This window comes from Equus caballus, chromosome 5, assembly GCF_041296265.1.
Source record: "Equus caballus isolate H_3958 breed thoroughbred chromosome 5, TB-T2T, whole genome shotgun sequence".
Taxonomy (NCBI): Eukaryota; Metazoa; Chordata; class Mammalia; order Perissodactyla; family Equidae; genus Equus; species Equus caballus.
The window spans coordinates 76,378,898-76,395,945 of NC_091688.1; the positions used below are offsets into that span (position 1 = coordinate 76,378,898).

General features: G+C 43.3%; 1 protein-coding gene across 1 annotated transcript in view; it reads left to right on the forward strand.

The window, feature by feature from the left end:
- The window catches only part of ABCA4 (ATP binding cassette subfamily A member 4), a 130,644-nt gene that overhangs the window by 76,681 nt on the left and 36,915 nt on the right, over window positions 1–17,048 (forward strand). The window contains exons 23-30 of the mRNA XM_005610408.4: window positions 399–592; window positions 1,902–1,986; window positions 4,779–4,984; window positions 5,351–5,399; window positions 13,159–13,409; window positions 14,065–14,189; window positions 14,673–14,771; window positions 15,341–15,527. Of these exons, the coding sequence (XP_005610465.3) occupies window positions 399–592; window positions 1,902–1,986; window positions 4,779–4,984; window positions 5,351–5,399; window positions 13,159–13,409; window positions 14,065–14,189; window positions 14,673–14,771; window positions 15,341–15,527 (1,196 nt within the window). The remainder of the gene's footprint in view (window positions 1–398; window positions 593–1,901; window positions 1,987–4,778; window positions 4,985–5,350; window positions 5,400–13,158; window positions 13,410–14,064; window positions 14,190–14,672; window positions 14,772–15,340; window positions 15,528–17,048) is intronic.

Below are 17,048 nucleotides of genomic sequence, written 5' to 3' on the forward strand. Positions count from 1 at the left end.
CGGAATCCTCATTACTGTTTTCTTTTAATGACACTTCAGTTAGTTTAAAAGTGTGTGTGTGTTCTTTGCAAAATTATAAATGCAGTGCTTAATGATGCAGAGAATATGCATACAGAACTCAATAGATGCTGACTGACAATAATAAATATGTCCTATTATGGTGATTTATTTGAATCGGGTCCAATGCCTGATGAAGAGAGTATGTGACAGTGCTTTACAACGTGCAGAGTGCTATAGAACATTAGCTATTGTCATTATTATTCTAATATTCTAGACTTTGCTGCAGAATACTTGTTTTTATTTATTAACTTCCAGTTTTTGTGCCCACGTAATGGGGAGGTTGCTGTACATCCTGTCCCAGGCCTGCCTGGTGATTCCCCGGACCTCTGCCCTTGCAGGCAGAACGATCATCATGTCCACTCACCACATGGACGAGGCCGACCTCCTCGGCGACCGCATCGCCATCATTTCCCAGGGAAAGCTGTACTGCTCCGGCACCCCGCTCTTCCTGAAGAAGTGCTTTGGCACCGGCTTCTACTTAACCTTGGTGCGCAGGATGAAACACATCCAGAGCCAAGGAAGGGTCTGTGAGGTATGTGTGTCCAGGGAAAGAGCCCATCCTGGGTGAGCAGGAGTACGGAGAGTGGTGCTGCCGTTCTGGACGTTTCTACCCCAATCAGGCTCTAGCTGTCAGAATTGACCTCTGTTTCTGGGACCATCTGCAGATTTTAATAAACTGACACTCAGAACACTCCTACAGAGATGATTTATCCCAAATGAAACAACTCATTTTAAATGACCCGAGATGATTATACTGCAGAATCCTAACCCCACACACAGTGCAGTGTGGCATAGAAGGGGTGCCTTATTCCGCCATGTTATGGGGGTTTAAGGAGAGTTGTTGTTTAAGCTTCCTTTTTCACATTCCAACATTTATGTTCTCTAATTAAACCTGAATTCCATTGGTAAATGAAAGCTGAGAAAAGGCTTCCCTGGGAACTATACCCTAAAAATGATGAAGCCAAAAAGTACCAACCAGCAGAGACCCCCTCAGCATGTTGGGAGACCCAAGTTCAGGTCTGGGCTGCAAGGTGGACAAACTGTGTCCTCCTACACAAATTACTTAATTCCTCATCGTTTTGGGGTTCTTTTTGCACACGAAAAATGCAGCTGATCGTCTCTGCTTCTGCTTCTTAGGGATGTGTGAAGATAAATGAGATGAAGTGTTATGACTGTGCTCTGGGCTCCTTGAGAACAGGCGCTGCTCACATGCAAGTTGTCATGCTTATTATATTGTAGCGTTATTTACGCCTCCGGCCCCTGTGGTTTAAGTGTCTGGCTGCTTCTGGGTTCTCCTGTCCTGGGTAGATTTCCACGGCCCAGCGTGCCTCCGTGGGGAGGGAGAAGCAGAACGTCTTGCATAGGCAGACCTACAGCAGTCACATAAGTAATGACAAGCCAAAGGGATCCTTTGAGGTTCTGCTACTCTCTGGGCCTGACTCACACACTCTCCAGGATGAAATCAAATAGCCACACCCTCAAAATGCTCAGATGAAGTAAAGTCATGCACTGCATAATGACGTTTCCCTCAACGACAGCCTGCATCTACAACAGTGGTCCCCTGAGATTAGTACCATCGAGCCTAGGTGTGTAGTAGACTATACCTCTAGGTTTGTGTAAGTACACTCTGTGATGTTTACACAATGACAAAATCACCTAGCAATGTACTTCTCAGAATGTATCCCTATCATTAAGTGATGCGTGACTGTAAGAGATTAAAATGGTGGAGAAAAAATGTGTTGACCACGCTTGGCGATGAGAAACAAACAAGGCGTGGTGGTGACAGCAGTCAGCATCAGGGAGATGCTATCACTGAAGTGACTGATGTCGATCTGTTGTAGGGTACCTGCAGCTGTGAGTCTAAAGGTTTCTCCATCAGGTGTCCAGCCCACGAAGATGAGATAACTCCAGAACAAGTCTTGGATGGTAAGGACTAGGGCAGGCCATGTCTTGGTTCTGGTCTGGCAATCATCTCTCAGCATTGTTGGGTGTGTCCTGTTGTCATGCATTTTAGTGGAAGCAAAGAGAACATTCTATGTACTTCTCAAACCCACGGTCAAGAAATCTTTTTCTTTGGGCTTCTGTCTCATCCTCCATTCCCAAAGGAATTTTAAAAGTCATGGGCCTAAGGGCCTTCTCCCTTAGTGAGGATCCCAGTCTTTGTTCACTCCTTGCCCTTGCCCATATTAAGCCTCCGTTCCTGGGGTCCTCCTGCCCTGGCTCCAGGCGGCACTCCTTCATGTCTGGAGAGAATGGCTTCTAAAGGTGACAGGTGGAGCCCTCTGGTGGAGCCGCTCAGCTCTCCTAGGAAACTTCAGACAGTCAGATGACGCTGTGTGGATGCCAAGTCTGTGGAATACCGCACATCCCTGTTACACTCCCAACTTTCCCCTGAGCGTCCCAATTTTCCAGCAATTCTCCCTTCTTTTAGGGTGCATTAAAGGTCGTAGAGGGCACTCCCACATCCAGGGAGAAGCAGAAGAGAGGCTCTCACTGTAAGCACTCACCCGCAGCAGCTGACCGCAGGACCCAGAGCACTTGCCAGTTCTCTCCATTCTCCGTCAAGGCCCATACAGCCCATCCCTCCTCTGGAAGGACCTTGCAAGTGGAATACCACACACCCCATCTCCCTAAATAGCAGCAAAACTAAAGCTGATACTGACCCCGGTTAATGAACCGGGGAAAGCATCTGCTTAACAAAGAAAAAACAAAGTTTCCTATTTGGCACAATATGTTTTCTAAATATGAAGAATTTACTGAGTAAAATCTGGTGAATCAAGAAAACTAAACAATATGTACATACTATGCTTGAAATTTGAGAAAAAATTGCCCAGAGTCGCATTGTATTTACTCTCTCACCCTGTCTTTGCACTGACAGAACCTGTGGTGAACATGAACACATCCTTTTAGGATGACATTCTGTGTCTTTTTGCTAGCCTGCCCTGCTGGGGGTCCCTCTCTGCTTTCTGAAGTTTCCTCCCAGGAGAAATCTTGGTCAAGAAATTGATAATTTTTAAAAATGAGTACTAACAAGTTTAACTACTGTGGTACACCAAAATCAAGTCGGAAACAGGGCCTGCTGGCTGGAGTGATTTTTTTTTTTAGCATTACTTTATTTCTAAATAAACATCTATTTTCTTTGAATGGAAGAGAGATGCTGTGAATGGTAGGAAGCGCCGTAAGTAGTTATGGCCCAAATAAGAGAAGGAAGATCATTCTAATCCCAAATTAGCTTGGTTGGAAGGCTTTTCCCTCACACACACACATACACACACGCACACACACGCTCATAGACCTCCCTGCCAGACGCTGAAAGGCCGGCCACCCTAAAGGACTACTTCTGGAAAGGCTGACACATCTAAGACACAATTCCTGGGAATCCAGCAACTTCAGGTTCAGTTTCCTTCCTAAGAGAACAATGAACGTGACCCCTCGAGAGCTGTCAGGGCAGAGCTGCTTCCTCACGCAGGGAGCCCCCAGCCTCTGGATGAAGTCATCCCAGAGCTAAAGACAATTGAGTCCAATCTGCAGGTTTGACATAAAACAAGCCTTCCAGTCCAGCTAGGCAGAAGGTTTTGGGTTGAAGGCCATGAAATCCCTCCACGTGGGTCATTTCTAAAACAAAGAAACAAGAGGACCCACTGGGTGGTCCTGACTCTGAGACTTCTGTTTGCAGAAATGCACACGAGAGCTGGTTCTGAATCCCCAGAATCCCTTTCCCTCTGACCTGCCTCTCTAGGTAACATTCTCCAGAACTGTCTCTTCAAATGCATGCTTTAAACTTTTTTAAATTTGATTTTTAATTTTAAAGTAACACATGCTTGTGAATAAAATTCAGTTCCAACTATATGAGGGTATCTGGTAAATACTTGATACTGGACGCTTCCCCACGCCCCGTGCTGTGTGCTCCACGCCCCATCCTCCTGGTCCAATTCCACAGCTTCTCCACCCCTTCTTTCCTACGAGCTGGGTATTAAGTTTTGTTTTGTTTGAGGAGGCAGCTGCAATCCCTAGGGAAATGACACAGTCCTCCAAAAACTTAGAACAGGCAAGGGTGTGTGTTGTTTAAGAAGCGGAGCTGTCACCCAGCTTGGTCACCAGCTCCAGGTATGCATCTTAGGCAAGTCCTCCAAAGACTGGGCCAAACCAAGAAAATGAAAGCCACTTTGACTATAACCCTCAGGCTTGTGGTGAATAAGAATGAGCAACAATGATGACAAGAGCTTTCTTTCTTGAGATGATGTTCAGGATAACAGGAGCAGGTAACATGCATCTATGCGCCAGGCACGTCATTCTAAGTGTTTTATGTACATTAACTCATCCAATCCTCACAAATAACAATAAAGTGGGTGCCATTCTTTCTCCCTTTTCACAGATGAAGAAACTAGGGTCTGACCTGCCCGATGTTCCGTAACTTGTAAGGAACAGAACATTTGTTTGAACAAAAGAGAGAGCTGGCATGGGGACGTGACGTGATGTCCCAAGATTGCACAGCTGGTTAGTGGGGGGTGCTTTTGTTCCATCTCCCTCCCCTTCTCAGTGCCCGCCAGAGGGCCAACTCAACTGAAAACAGACCCAAGGGAGCATCAGTCTTCCGAAAGAGACACTACTCAGGAAGGAAATGCCCCTTCCTCAAATGGGAGGAGGAAGGAAGTAGGAGACCTGGGCGAGCTCCCAGTCTTCCAGGTTCTGGATGTCAGTCTTTTCTCTTGTCCTAGGGGACGTGAATGAGCTGATGGATATGGTTCGCCACCATGTTCCAGAGGCAAAGCTGGTAGAATGCATTGGTCAAGAACTTATCTTCCTCCTTCCAAATAAGAATTTCAAGCAGAGAGCATATGCCAGCCTTTTCAGAGAACTGGAGGAGACGCTGGCTGACCTGGGGCTCAGCAGTTTTGGAATTTCTGACACTCCCCTGGAAGAGGTAAGGCAGAGAGTCCAGCTCGTTTCTGTCAGGTACCAGGAGAGATGGTTCTTTGCAAAAGTCTAACACTAGAGGGATGTTTCGTAAAGGCAAAGAGCCATAATTCCCCACCCAAGCATAGCAACTATCTTCATTTTTGGCTTACTTCCTCTGCCTTTGTCCATACACACACATATTTTACATAGTTGTGGTCACTGAGTGCATACACTTTCGTATTAATAAGTAGAAGACTATGTTCTTAGATAAAGAGTCATAGTGTATTTTCTTCCTATTGTGATGCAATACCCAACAAAATTGAGCTTGGCTTAGATTTTTCTGAGAGTAGGAATACCTAAACCAAACTCTCTCTTTTTTCCTTCTTGACAGATTTTTCTGAAGGTGACGGAGGATTCTGACTCAGGACACCTATTTGCTGGTATGGCGCCAGAGTGTGTAGCTTGTTCCCTCACTAACCCCCCAAGCTCTACCTTAAAAGTCTAAGGAAAACCTCATGAAACAACAAAGCAGGCAAATACCTCTCCACAGTATTTATCTGACCCCAAAATAACAGGCATTTCACATTCTTGTTTCCTTTGAACCACAAAGGAATGACAAATGGAATTAGGTCTGGGTGGGAAGACTCTAGATCAATCAAGATTCTTGGTTTTTATTGAGATCATAATGGTTTATAACTGTGTAATTTTGGGTGTACATTGCTGTTGATCAGTCTCTGTATAGACTTCATCGTGCTCACCACCAGTGGTCTAGTTTTTGTCCATCACCATACATATGTGCTCTTTTACCCCTTTCGCCTACCCCTGGTCCGCTTCCCTTCTGGTAACCACTAACGTGTTCTCTTTATCCACGTATTTGTTTATCTTCCACATACAAGTGAAATCATGCAGGATTTGTCTTTCTCTCTCTGGTTTATTTCGCTTAACATCATACCCTCAAGGACCATCCATGTTGTTGCAAATGGGACGATTTTGTCTTTTTTTATGGCTGAGTAGCATTCTGTTGTATATATATATACACCACATTTCTTTAACCATTCATGTGCAGAAGGGCGCTTGGGTTGCTTCCACATCTTGGCTATTTTGAGTAAGGCTGCAATGAGCAGAGGGGGGCATAAATCTCTTTAAAATGTTGATTTCAAGTTCTTTGGATAAATACCCAGTAGTGGGACAGCTGGATTGTATGGTATTTCTATTTTTAATAATTTGAGAAGTCTCCATACTGTTTTCCACAGTGGCTACACCAGTTTGCAATCCCACCAGCAGTATATGAGGGTTCCCTTTTCTCCACATCCTCTCCAACAGTTGTTATTTTTTGTCTTGGTAATAATAGCAATTCTGGGGGCCAGCCCTGTGGCCAAGTGGTTAAGTTCACACACTCTGCTTTGGCAGCCCGGGGTTTTGCTGGTTTGGATCCTGGGCACAGACATGGCACCACTCATCAGGCCATGCTGAGGCGGTGTCCCACATAGTACAACCAGAGGCACTCACAACTAGAGTGTACAACTATGTACTGAGGGTCTTTGGGGAGAAGAGAAAAAAAGAAGAAGAAGATTGGCAACAGTTGTTAGCTCAGGTGCCAATCTTTAAAAAAACAACTAACAGCATTTCTGACAGGTATAAGTTGATACGTCATTGTAGTTTTGATTTGCATTTCCCTAAGTATTAGTGACGTTGAACATCTTTTCATGTGTCTGTTGGCCATCTGTATATCTTCTTTGGAAAAATGTCTGTTCACATCCTCTACTCATTCTTTGATGGGGGTGGTTGGTTGTTTTTGTTGTTGAGTTGTGTGAGTTCTTTATGTATTTTGGAAATTAACCCCTTGTCAGATATATGATTTGCAAATATTTTCTCCCAGTTGGTAGGTTGTCTTTTCACTTTGTCCATGATTTCCCTTGCCTTGCTGAAGATTTTTAGCCTGATATAGTCCCATTTGTTAATTTTTTCCTTAGTTTCCCTTGCCTGAGTAGACATGGTATTTGAAAAGATGCTGCTAAGACTGATGTCAAATAGTGTACTGCTTATATTTTCTTCTAAGAGTTTTATGGTTTTGGATCTTACAGCCAAATCTTTAATCCATTTTTAGTTAATTTTTGTGTATGGTGAAAGATAATGGTCTACTTTCATTCTTTTACATGAGGTTGTCCAGTTTTCCCAGCACCACTTATTGAAGAGAATTTCCTTTCTCCCTTGTATTCTTGGCTCCCTTGTCAAAGATTAATTGTTACCATAAATTTGTGATTTTGTTTCTGGGCTTTCAATTCTGAACCGTTGATCTGGTTGTCTGTTTTTGTGCCAGTACCTTGCTGTTTTTATTACTATAGCTTTGTAGTATATTTTGAAGTCAGGAATTGTGATGCCTCCAGCTTTGTTCTTTTTTCTCAGGATTGCTTTGGCCATTTGAGATCTTTTTTTGTTCCATATAAATTTTAGGATTCTTTGTTTTATTTCCTTGAAGAATGTCATTGGGATTCTGATTGTGATTGCATTGAATTTGTAGATTGCTTTAGGTAGTACGGACATTTTAACTATGTTTCTGCTTCCAACCCATGAGCATGGAATATCTTTCCATTTCTTTGTCTTCTTCAACTTCTTTCAATAATGTCTTATAGTTTTCAGTGTATAGGTCTTTCACTTCTTTGATTATTTCTAGATATTTTATTCTTTTCATTGTGATTGTAAATAGGATTATATGCTTGACTTCTCTTTCTGCTAATACATTGTTAATGTATAGAAATGCCACTGATTTTTATAAGTGGATTTTGTACCCTGAAACTTTTCTGTAGTTGTTGGTTATTTCTAATAGTTTTCTGATGGATTCTTTGGGATTTTCTGTATAAAGAATCACGTCATCTGCAAACAGTGAGAGTTTCACTTCTTCCTTTCCTGTTTGGATTCCTTTTATTTCTTTACTTGACTAATTGCTCTGGCTAATACCTCCAGTACTATGTTGAATAGGAGTGGCAAGAGTGGGCTCCCTTGTCTTGTTCCTGTTCTCAGAGGGATGGCTTTCAGTTTTTCACCATTAAGTATGATGTTGGCTGTAGGTTTGTCATGTGGCCTTTATTATGTTGAGGTACTTCCCTTCTATACCCATTTTATTGAGAGTTTTTTTCATAAATGGCTGTTGGATCTTGTCAGATGCTTTCTCTGTGTCTGTTGAGATGATCATGTGATTTTTACTCTTCATTTTGTTAATGTGGTGTTTCACATTGATTGATTTGCAGATATTGAACCATCCCTGCATCCCTGGAATAAATCCCACTTGATCATGGTGTATGATCCTTTTGATGTATTGCTGTATTCAGTTTGCCAATATTTTGTTGAGGATTTTTGCATCAATGTTCATCAGCAATATTGGAATGTAATTTCCCTTCTTTATGTTGTCCTTGCCTGGTTTTGGTATCAGAGTAATTTGGACCTCATAGAATGAGTTAGGAAGCATTCCATCTTCTTCAATTTTTTGGAATAGTTTGAGGAGGATAGATATTAAGTCTTCTTTGAATGTTTGGTAGAATTCTCCAGAGAAGCCATCTGGTCCTGGACTTTTGCTTTTGGGAAGGTTTTTGATTACTATTTCAATCTCTTTACGTGTGACTTGTCTATTCAGATTCTCTATTTCTTCATGATTCCATTTTGGGAGGTTGTATGACTCTAAGAATTTATCCATTTCTTCTAGGTGATCTAATTTGTGGGTATATAGTTTTTCATGGTGTTCTCTTAATAATCCCTTGTATTTCTGTACTATCCATTGTAATTTCTTCTCTTTCATTTCTAATTTTACTTATTTGAGGCTTCTTCCCTTTTTTCTTGGTGAGTCTGGCTAAGGGTTTGTCAATTTTGTTTATCTTCTCAAAGAACCAGCTCTTAGTTGCATTAATCATTTCTACTGTTTTTTTAGTCTCTATTTCATTTATTTCTGCTCTAATTTTTATTATTTCCCTCCTTCTGCTGACTTTGGGCTTTGTTTGTTCTTCTTTTTCAGGTCTTTTAGGTGCAGTTTAAGATTACTTATATGAGAATTTTGTTGAGGTGGGCCTGTATTGCTATGAATTTCCCTCTTATAACCACTTTTGCTGCATCCCGTGAGAGTTCATATGTTGTCATTTTATTTTCATTTGTCTCCAGGTATTTTTTAATTTCTCCTTTGATTTATTCATTGATCCAATTGTTATTCAGTAGCATGTTGTTTAGTCTCCACGTATTGGTGACTTTTCTAGTTTTTTTCTTGTAGCTGATTTCTAGTTTCATAGCATTGTGGTCAGAAAAGATTCTTGAGATGATTTCAATCTTCCTAAATTTGTTGATTCTTGCCTTATTTCCCAACATACAGTCTGTCTTTGAGAATGATCTATGCACACTTGAGAAGAATGTGTATTCTGCTGGTTTTGGATGGAATGCTCTCTATATATGTGTTAAGTCCTTCTGATCAAGTGTTTCATTTAAATCCACTATTTCCTTGTTGACTTTCTGTCTGGATGATCTGTCCATTGATGTAAGTAGGATGTTGAGGTTCCCTACTATTATTATGTTGCTGTAATTTCTCCCTTTAGGTCTGTTAATAGTTTCTCTATGTATTTGGTGCCCCTGTGTTAGGTGCATATATATTCATAAGTGTTATGTCCTCTTGGTGGAATGTCTCTTTTATCATTATATACTGTGCTTCTTTGTTGCTTATTGTCTTTTTTATCTTGAAGTTTGCTTTGTCTGATATAACTTGGCAACACCTGCTTTCTTTTGTTTGCCATTTGCTTGGAGTATCGTCTTCCATCCCTTCACTCTGAGCCTATGTTTGTCTTTAGAGCTGAGATGTCTTTCCTGGAGGCAGCATACTGTTGGGTCTTGGTTTTTAATCCATGCAGCTACTCTGTGTCTTTTGATTGGAGAATTCAATCCATTTACATTTAGAGTGATTATTGATATATGAGGGCCTAATACTGCCATTTTATCTCTTGTTTTCCATTGTCCTATGTTTCCATTGTTTCTCTTCCTTTGTATTTCTGACTGCCATTTCATTTTGGTGATTTTCTGTGGAGTTTTCCCAGTTTCTCAGAATTCTGGCTCTGCTCTCATTTTTTGTTTAGTGGTTACTGTGAGGTTTGTATAAAAGATCTCGTAAATGAAATAGTCCATTTTCTCATAGCCTCTTATCTCCATTAGCCTAAGCAGATTCCATCCTTTTCCTCTTCCTCTTCTGAGTTATTGTTGTTACAAATTTTTCTGTTTTGTGTTGTGTTTGTGACTAAGTTGAATTGTTTATAGTCACTTTTGATGTTTTCCTTCCCTTTATCTTTTAAGTTATAATTCAGTATTTGCTTCCCTGTTCTGATAGCTGCAGTTTTCTGGTTTTGTCTGTCTATTTATCTCCTTGCTCAAAGTTTTGTGGATGGTTTACCTTTTTGTTTCTGGTATGAGGGCATCTTTAATCATTTCTTGTAGGGGAGGTCTAGTGGTAATGAACTCCTTCAGCTTCTGTTAAACCTGGGAAAGATTTTATTTCTCCATCATATCTGAAGGATAGTTTTGCTTTGTAAGTGATCCCAGAAGTTTATTTACCAGCTATGCCTAGAACTACCAATCATCAAATACACCAGCCCAAACATGCTCCATGACCCGGGTAGGTTTGTGGTGGCCAGAAGCTGTGGCCATCCTGGCAGAGTGGGGAGTGAAGGAGGGGGTGGGGCAGCTCACTGCAGGGCCCAGCTTTTCTTTCCAGCTTTGCAGACACCGAAATTGAATTCTCTCAGCTCACCCAAAGGCAGAGACTTAAATTAAACAAGATCAGAATGAAAATATGCTCATTTATGTCAGAAGCTACAATGGATGTAAGTGTTGGGGGCTTTTATCTACACAGAATACTCCTTCTTAATAACTAGGTCTTCTCAGAATAAATTACACATCAGAAAACTGGCTATCCTGGGCGTAGAATAGGATGCTCCAAAGAGACAGTCAAGGGTAGAGGTTAAGTGTGTAGCCTCTGGAATGAGGCTGACCCACATCAAACCTAAGCTCTATGATTTTCTAACTGAGTGGCTTTGGGTAAATACTTAGCCTCTTTGTACCTCAGTTTCCTCATCTGCAAGATGAGGATGATATTATCCACCTTTTAGGGTTGTTGAGAGAATTAAATGAGTTACTACATCTCAAATCTTAACACTGCGTGCAATTTCTGACTAAGACTTAGCAATACGCTAGTCTCAACATTTAAAAAGCATCTCTTTCTTCAAACTGGTGTAGCCCTTTATACTTCACAAAACACTTAACATACATTTTTTTTGTTTTTTTGAGAAAGATTAGCCCTGAGCTAACTCCTGCCAATCCTCCTCTTTTTGCTGAGGAAGATTGGCCCTGACCTAATGTCCATGCCCATCTTACTCTACTTTATACGTGGGACGCCTACCACAGCACGGCTTTTGCCAAGCACTGCAATGTCCGCACCTGGGATCCAAACCAGCAAACCACGGGCAGCCGAGAAGCAGAACATGCACACTTAACCACTGTGCCACCGGGCCGGCCCCAACATCCATTGTTTTATTTGATTGTCACTAGAATCTTATGGGGCGAGTAGGGCAGGAATTGGCCCCATCTGGGGGAAACTGAGCTCACACAGGTAGGATGACTTGCCTAAAGTCACACAGGCGTCTGAGTCTTATTTCCTGATCTTAGCTCTCAAATCTAGGATCCTCAATGCCACATTCTCACTGCCTCTCATTTTTCAGGTGGCTAAATGCATTTCTATTGAATTGGCTCAGTTTTAGAGGATGATATTTTCTGATCTTGTCTCCAAGGTCTGAAGGAACTTGCAGATGTCCGCTGGGGTCACACGTTGCATGCTAGCAAGAGGGTCAATACCACTTCTAAGGGGTGGCTCACAGCCATTGACCACTAGAGGGCAGCAGAAAGCCAGGACAAACTGGAGATTCCGAACAGGCTCCGAGCCTTAAGCTCTGGCCAGGACAGTGGGCTCCAGTCCCAATGGGGCATGAGGGAGAGCAAAGCTCACAGGATAGACATTAGGAGAGGCAGCAGGGATCCTACCAGAGGGAGGACCAGCCACAGCAACATCAAATCTGAGCCCAGATCAGGAGGAAGAAGGCTGGAGAACTGGGACTCCAGCGCCTGGTTGTCAGTGAGCCTACAGAAATTCTTCCCCCTCTGAGTATCCTGTCATTGCAAGTGTCTATGGATGCTAGCTGAAAGGATGACTGAGCTGACCCAACTCCCTTTGCAGCTGCCCGTGTCCAGGTAGGGTTAAGAAAGCATCTGGGAACCAACCAGATGTCCTCTAGGCGCTCCCTTTATGTCCAACAACAGATGTTCTGCAAATTGGCATTAATTAGTGATGGTAAGCAACAGCTTCAACATAACCGATGACTTGAGATGGTTTATGAAGCACAGTCACACGTGTTAGCTCATTTAATCTTCATTAGAACCCTGTAAAATGGTCTCATTTTCATTTTACGGATGGGAAAACTCAGATTCAGGCAGGATGAGTCAGTTAGCCAAATTTATGCATCTGGAAGAGTCAGGATTCAAACCCAGGTCTCCTAACTCCTAGTTCATAAGTGATTCCACCGCTTCTCAGCTGCCTCTAAGAATTTGGAAAGTACCAAGTTGACTCTGACTTGTACTGTTTTTAAGTACACAGGTTATACATGAATTTTTTTTTGGTTAAAAATTTCAAATAATACAAAAAAGGTTAAAACCACCATCCCCTCTTCATCCTTGCCTCTTATCCAGCTCTGCGCCCGCATTGGTAATCTTAGTAACAATTGGTGAGCCTTCTTTCAGCAATTTGCAGTTACAAATGTGGGTGTGTGCATATATAAAATGTCATATTCCTTTGTGTATGATACATGCACTCTCTAGCATAAGTATGATCTTATTACACGTCATTCTGCAACTTTACTGTTTTTAGATAGTTATATATTTTATCTGCTCTGTCCTATCCTGTTCTGTTAAACTCCTATAGAGAATTTTTAAGCTATTTCAGGTGATTCTGTCTATAGATGATTTACTCTGGAAAACAGAATTTTTAAAAGTTTATTAACTTCCCTGGCCTGATATTTTGTTGCTGATTTAAATGAAGGGAAAACCAATGCTGTAAGAAAAAAATGGCCCATGAGATCTGGATCTTGTGGATGTTTTTCTAAATTATTAATTCGATCTCCCAAACAGGCGGCGCTCAGCAAAGAGAAAATGTCAGCCTCCGACACCCCTGTTTGGGTCCCAGCGAGAAGGTCAGACAGACTCCCCAGGGCTCCAATGGCTGCTCTGCAGAGCCAGCTCCTGGCGCTGCGGGCTGGCCTTCCCCACAGCCTGGCGGCCGGCTCAACTCAGGCGCGCGGCTCCGGCTCCAGCACGTGCAGGCACTGCTGGTCAAGCGATTCCACCACGCCGTCCGCAGCCACAAAGACTTCCTGGCCCAGGTATTCTGTGGGTCTCTGACTCTTCTTGACTGCTCCTCGCCAGGGCCTGTCCTCCCCTGCCTCTCCATCCTCTCCTAGGCTTTCTCATGTGCGTGGGTTCAAACACAGCGCGAGCACCCTCTTTATGTTCTGGAGGCTTCCTCCCCTTCTCGCCAACCTTGTTTTGATTGCTGGTAACATAAACCTTCTTTGTAAGTATTCAACCTCATTTAGCAGAGAAAATAGAATAATAGTGAATATGTTAATGTTGTTTTTATTTTTACAGTGAAGGGTAGTCATGTTTTCATTCATTTTTTGCAATGACCCTACAGAGTAAGGTCATCATCCTCTTTTTGCTTTTTATGGTTTTTATTCAGGAAAAGAAAACCTGGTTCAGCTCTGGCTGAACATTGGGCTACTTCAGTGTTCTAATGTTGGCCCACTTCAACCAACTTCAACCATTCTTCAGTGGTTACCAGAATATTCTGTTTTCTCCTCCTCATCTTGCCTTTGTGCATCCTCCCTGTCATGTTCCCCAGAAGGGTGCTCTTCTCCACCAGGTCCTGGTTATGAGGCTGCAGGATAAATGTTGAAAAGAGTGAGTGTGTGTGTGTGTGTGTGTGTCTTTAACATAGCTCATACCACAGCCCACGTTGCCATGTTTATTTTCCCACAGATTGTGCTCCCGGCCACTTTTGTGTTTTTGGCACTGATGCTTTCCATCATCATCCCTCCCTTTGGTGAATATCCCACTTTGACCCTTCACCCCTGGATGTATGGGCAGCAGTATACTTTCTTCAGGTGCGTAAACTTGTCCCCAGAGGTTATCATTCACCTTCATGGGTTGTGGGGCTCTGGGGTCACATGCTGCTTGGTGGGGCCCTGACCTTCCCACTTCCCTGGGCCAGTCACCAACATGGTAGGGGTCTTCGGGCTGCCCTCAGAAAGGAAGGTAATGTACCTGCGTCTGTCTGAAAGGTGATGCCAAGTGGACAATCTAGATGCCAGGAATAAGGGAAGAGAAAGTAAAGCGTGGGTGAATGAGTTGAAGCTCCATCTTTTTGAGATGCAGACGTGACATGCCATCAGATCACTGGGTGTGTTCAGATAGCCTACCTGCTTCCAAGGAGGCCCATAACTACCCCGAGGCAGCGTTCTGTGCTCTGTGTACATGCTTGGCACGTAGCAGCCATTCAACAAATGCTTGTTGCATTGCATGTTGGTTGCTTTGCCCTCTGTCCCCATCATGTGTCCAGTGAGTAAGCCCCCTGTCACTCTGTCCAGCATGGACCAGCCGGGCAGTGAGCAGCTAGCTGCGCTTGCAGACGTCCTCCTGAACAAGCCAGGCTTTGGCAACCGCTGCCTGAAGGAAGAGTGGCTTCCGTAAGTCCCTGCGCACCCTGCCCTAAGGCCCCCAGCTGAAAGTAGTCTGAACAGGGAAGGAGGGAGATGGGGGGGGGGGTGCTATTGTGCGATTGGACCTAGAATGACATTAATTACATACATGGCCAACTCTCAATTGTTGTTATTAGTATTGAGAAGGGAATTATAGAGGGCAGTTGAAATCCACGGAGAATCCTCAAAGTTCAGTATAATTTTAACTGCTTCTCTCATTCAGTCTTTTTCAGAGCTACTGATAAGGACCAAAATAGACTAATTTCAAATCCTCTTTTATCTGTTGTCTTTCAACTGCTAGAGCCACCAGAAGGAAAAAAAAGACGATAAAGTCATCCACAAATTAGATAATTATTCCCCAGCCCCACACCTAGTCAAAGAAATCCTAGTCTTGATTTTTCTTGAGCAGAAACTAACCCCCATAGTGTAAGAAGAAACGTTGTGGGTCTGAGGAGAGAGAGGAAAGGCTGTGGAGAGGGTTGGGCATTATTTCTCATTCTGGGGGATTTTCATCAACCTGGGAGCTGATTGTGAAATATTCTCCTATCTTCCATGAGGGAGTACCCCTGTGGCAATTCAACACCCTGGAAGACACCCTCTGTGTCTCCGAACGTCACCCACCTGCTCCAGGAGCAGAAATGGACAGCAGACAACCCCTCGCCGTCCTGCAGGTGCAGCACCAGAGAGAAGCTCACCATGCTCCCCGAGTGCCCTGAGGGTGCAGGGGGGCTCCCACCCCCTCAGGTACCTCAACCCTCCCTGGGGAACCGCGGGCCCTGAATCTGCTCCCGACAGCAGGGATGGGGGAGAACTCATGTGCCTCCTGAGCCCCTACGTGCCTAATGCTTCAGAGTGACAGTTGAGTGAGGGACTCAGCGAGGCTCCCTGGATCCCCTCAGAGGGGTGTCCCAGAGGGCCCTGTCACAGCCACGTGGAGGAAGTCACTGACCAATTATTTCATTTTCCATCAAACACTCCCTATTCGGTCTAGTGCAAAATATCTTTAAACGCTGAAAAAATTATTCATGCATGCTTAGAAGTTAGAAAATACAGATATGTCAGAAGAAAAGAATCATCCTATTGCTAGGAGGTAACCACCAATAACATTTGATTTTTATCCATCTAAGCAGGATTACATCAAAATGCTGCCTTGAAATCTGCTATTTTCACTTAGCAACATATCACGAACACATGTCCATGTCAGTAAATATATATCTACATCATCATTTTTAATGCCTGCATACTATCCCACTGCTTGGATTTACTTTAATTTATTTAACTAATCTCTCATTTTTGGACATGTGGTTTTTCAATTTTTCTCCTTTGTAAACAATGTTATAGTGTCCATTCAAATGCATATGTCTTTGCACACATTAACAATCTTAATTGAGAAGCTCACCATGTGCTGTGTAACTAACATGCATACCTGTGCACGCACACACACATGCACAGCCAGCAACCTATCTTTTGCAAGAACACCACAGTTTTGGTTCTGAGGAGCACCCTCTCCTGAGAGTTCTGAATTCCAGAGTGTGTCACAGTGAGCCTCTCCCGGGACTTCCAGAGACAGCGAAAGGGCCCAGAGAAGTCGCTTTGTCTGGAGTTGGTAACAGGCTTCCCGGCAGACTTGCACAGAGCTGGGCCTCACGTGGCCCTCTCTAGTGATTTGCCAGGGAATGCTTGTTTCCCTGAGATGCCGTGTGGCAGGGTGCGAGTGTCAGAGAGCCATGGGTTGGTTACTTGGCCTCTCTGAGCCTTAACGTCCTCACTTATAAATTGGGGATAACTGCAAATTATCTCATAGCATTATTATGAGAATTCAATGGAATAACATGGGCAAATAAACTGTATTATTTAGAATTAGATTCAACTCGACTGATGACAACCCTACATGAACAGTGGATAAAATAAGACACAATTTGTCTCTCTCTCGTGTCAGAGTTAACACAGGTGGCCCATGATGTTCTATCTTGCTGCTCCTCCGTGGTAAACAGGCCTCAGCCTCACCGGCCAAGATGGCAGAATTGGCTTTCCAGGAGCAGGATGGACGAAGGGAAGAAGAAAAAGAGAGGGCAGAGTGTGCAGATGTGCTCTCTTTTTTTTTTTTTTAAAGATTTTATTTTTTTCCTTTTTCTCCCCAAAGCCCCCGGGTATATAGTTGTATATTCTTCGTTGTGGGTCCTTCTAGTTGTAGCATGTGGGACGCTGCCTCAGCATGGCCTTGATCAGCAGTGCCATGTCCGCGCCCAGGACTCGAACCAACGA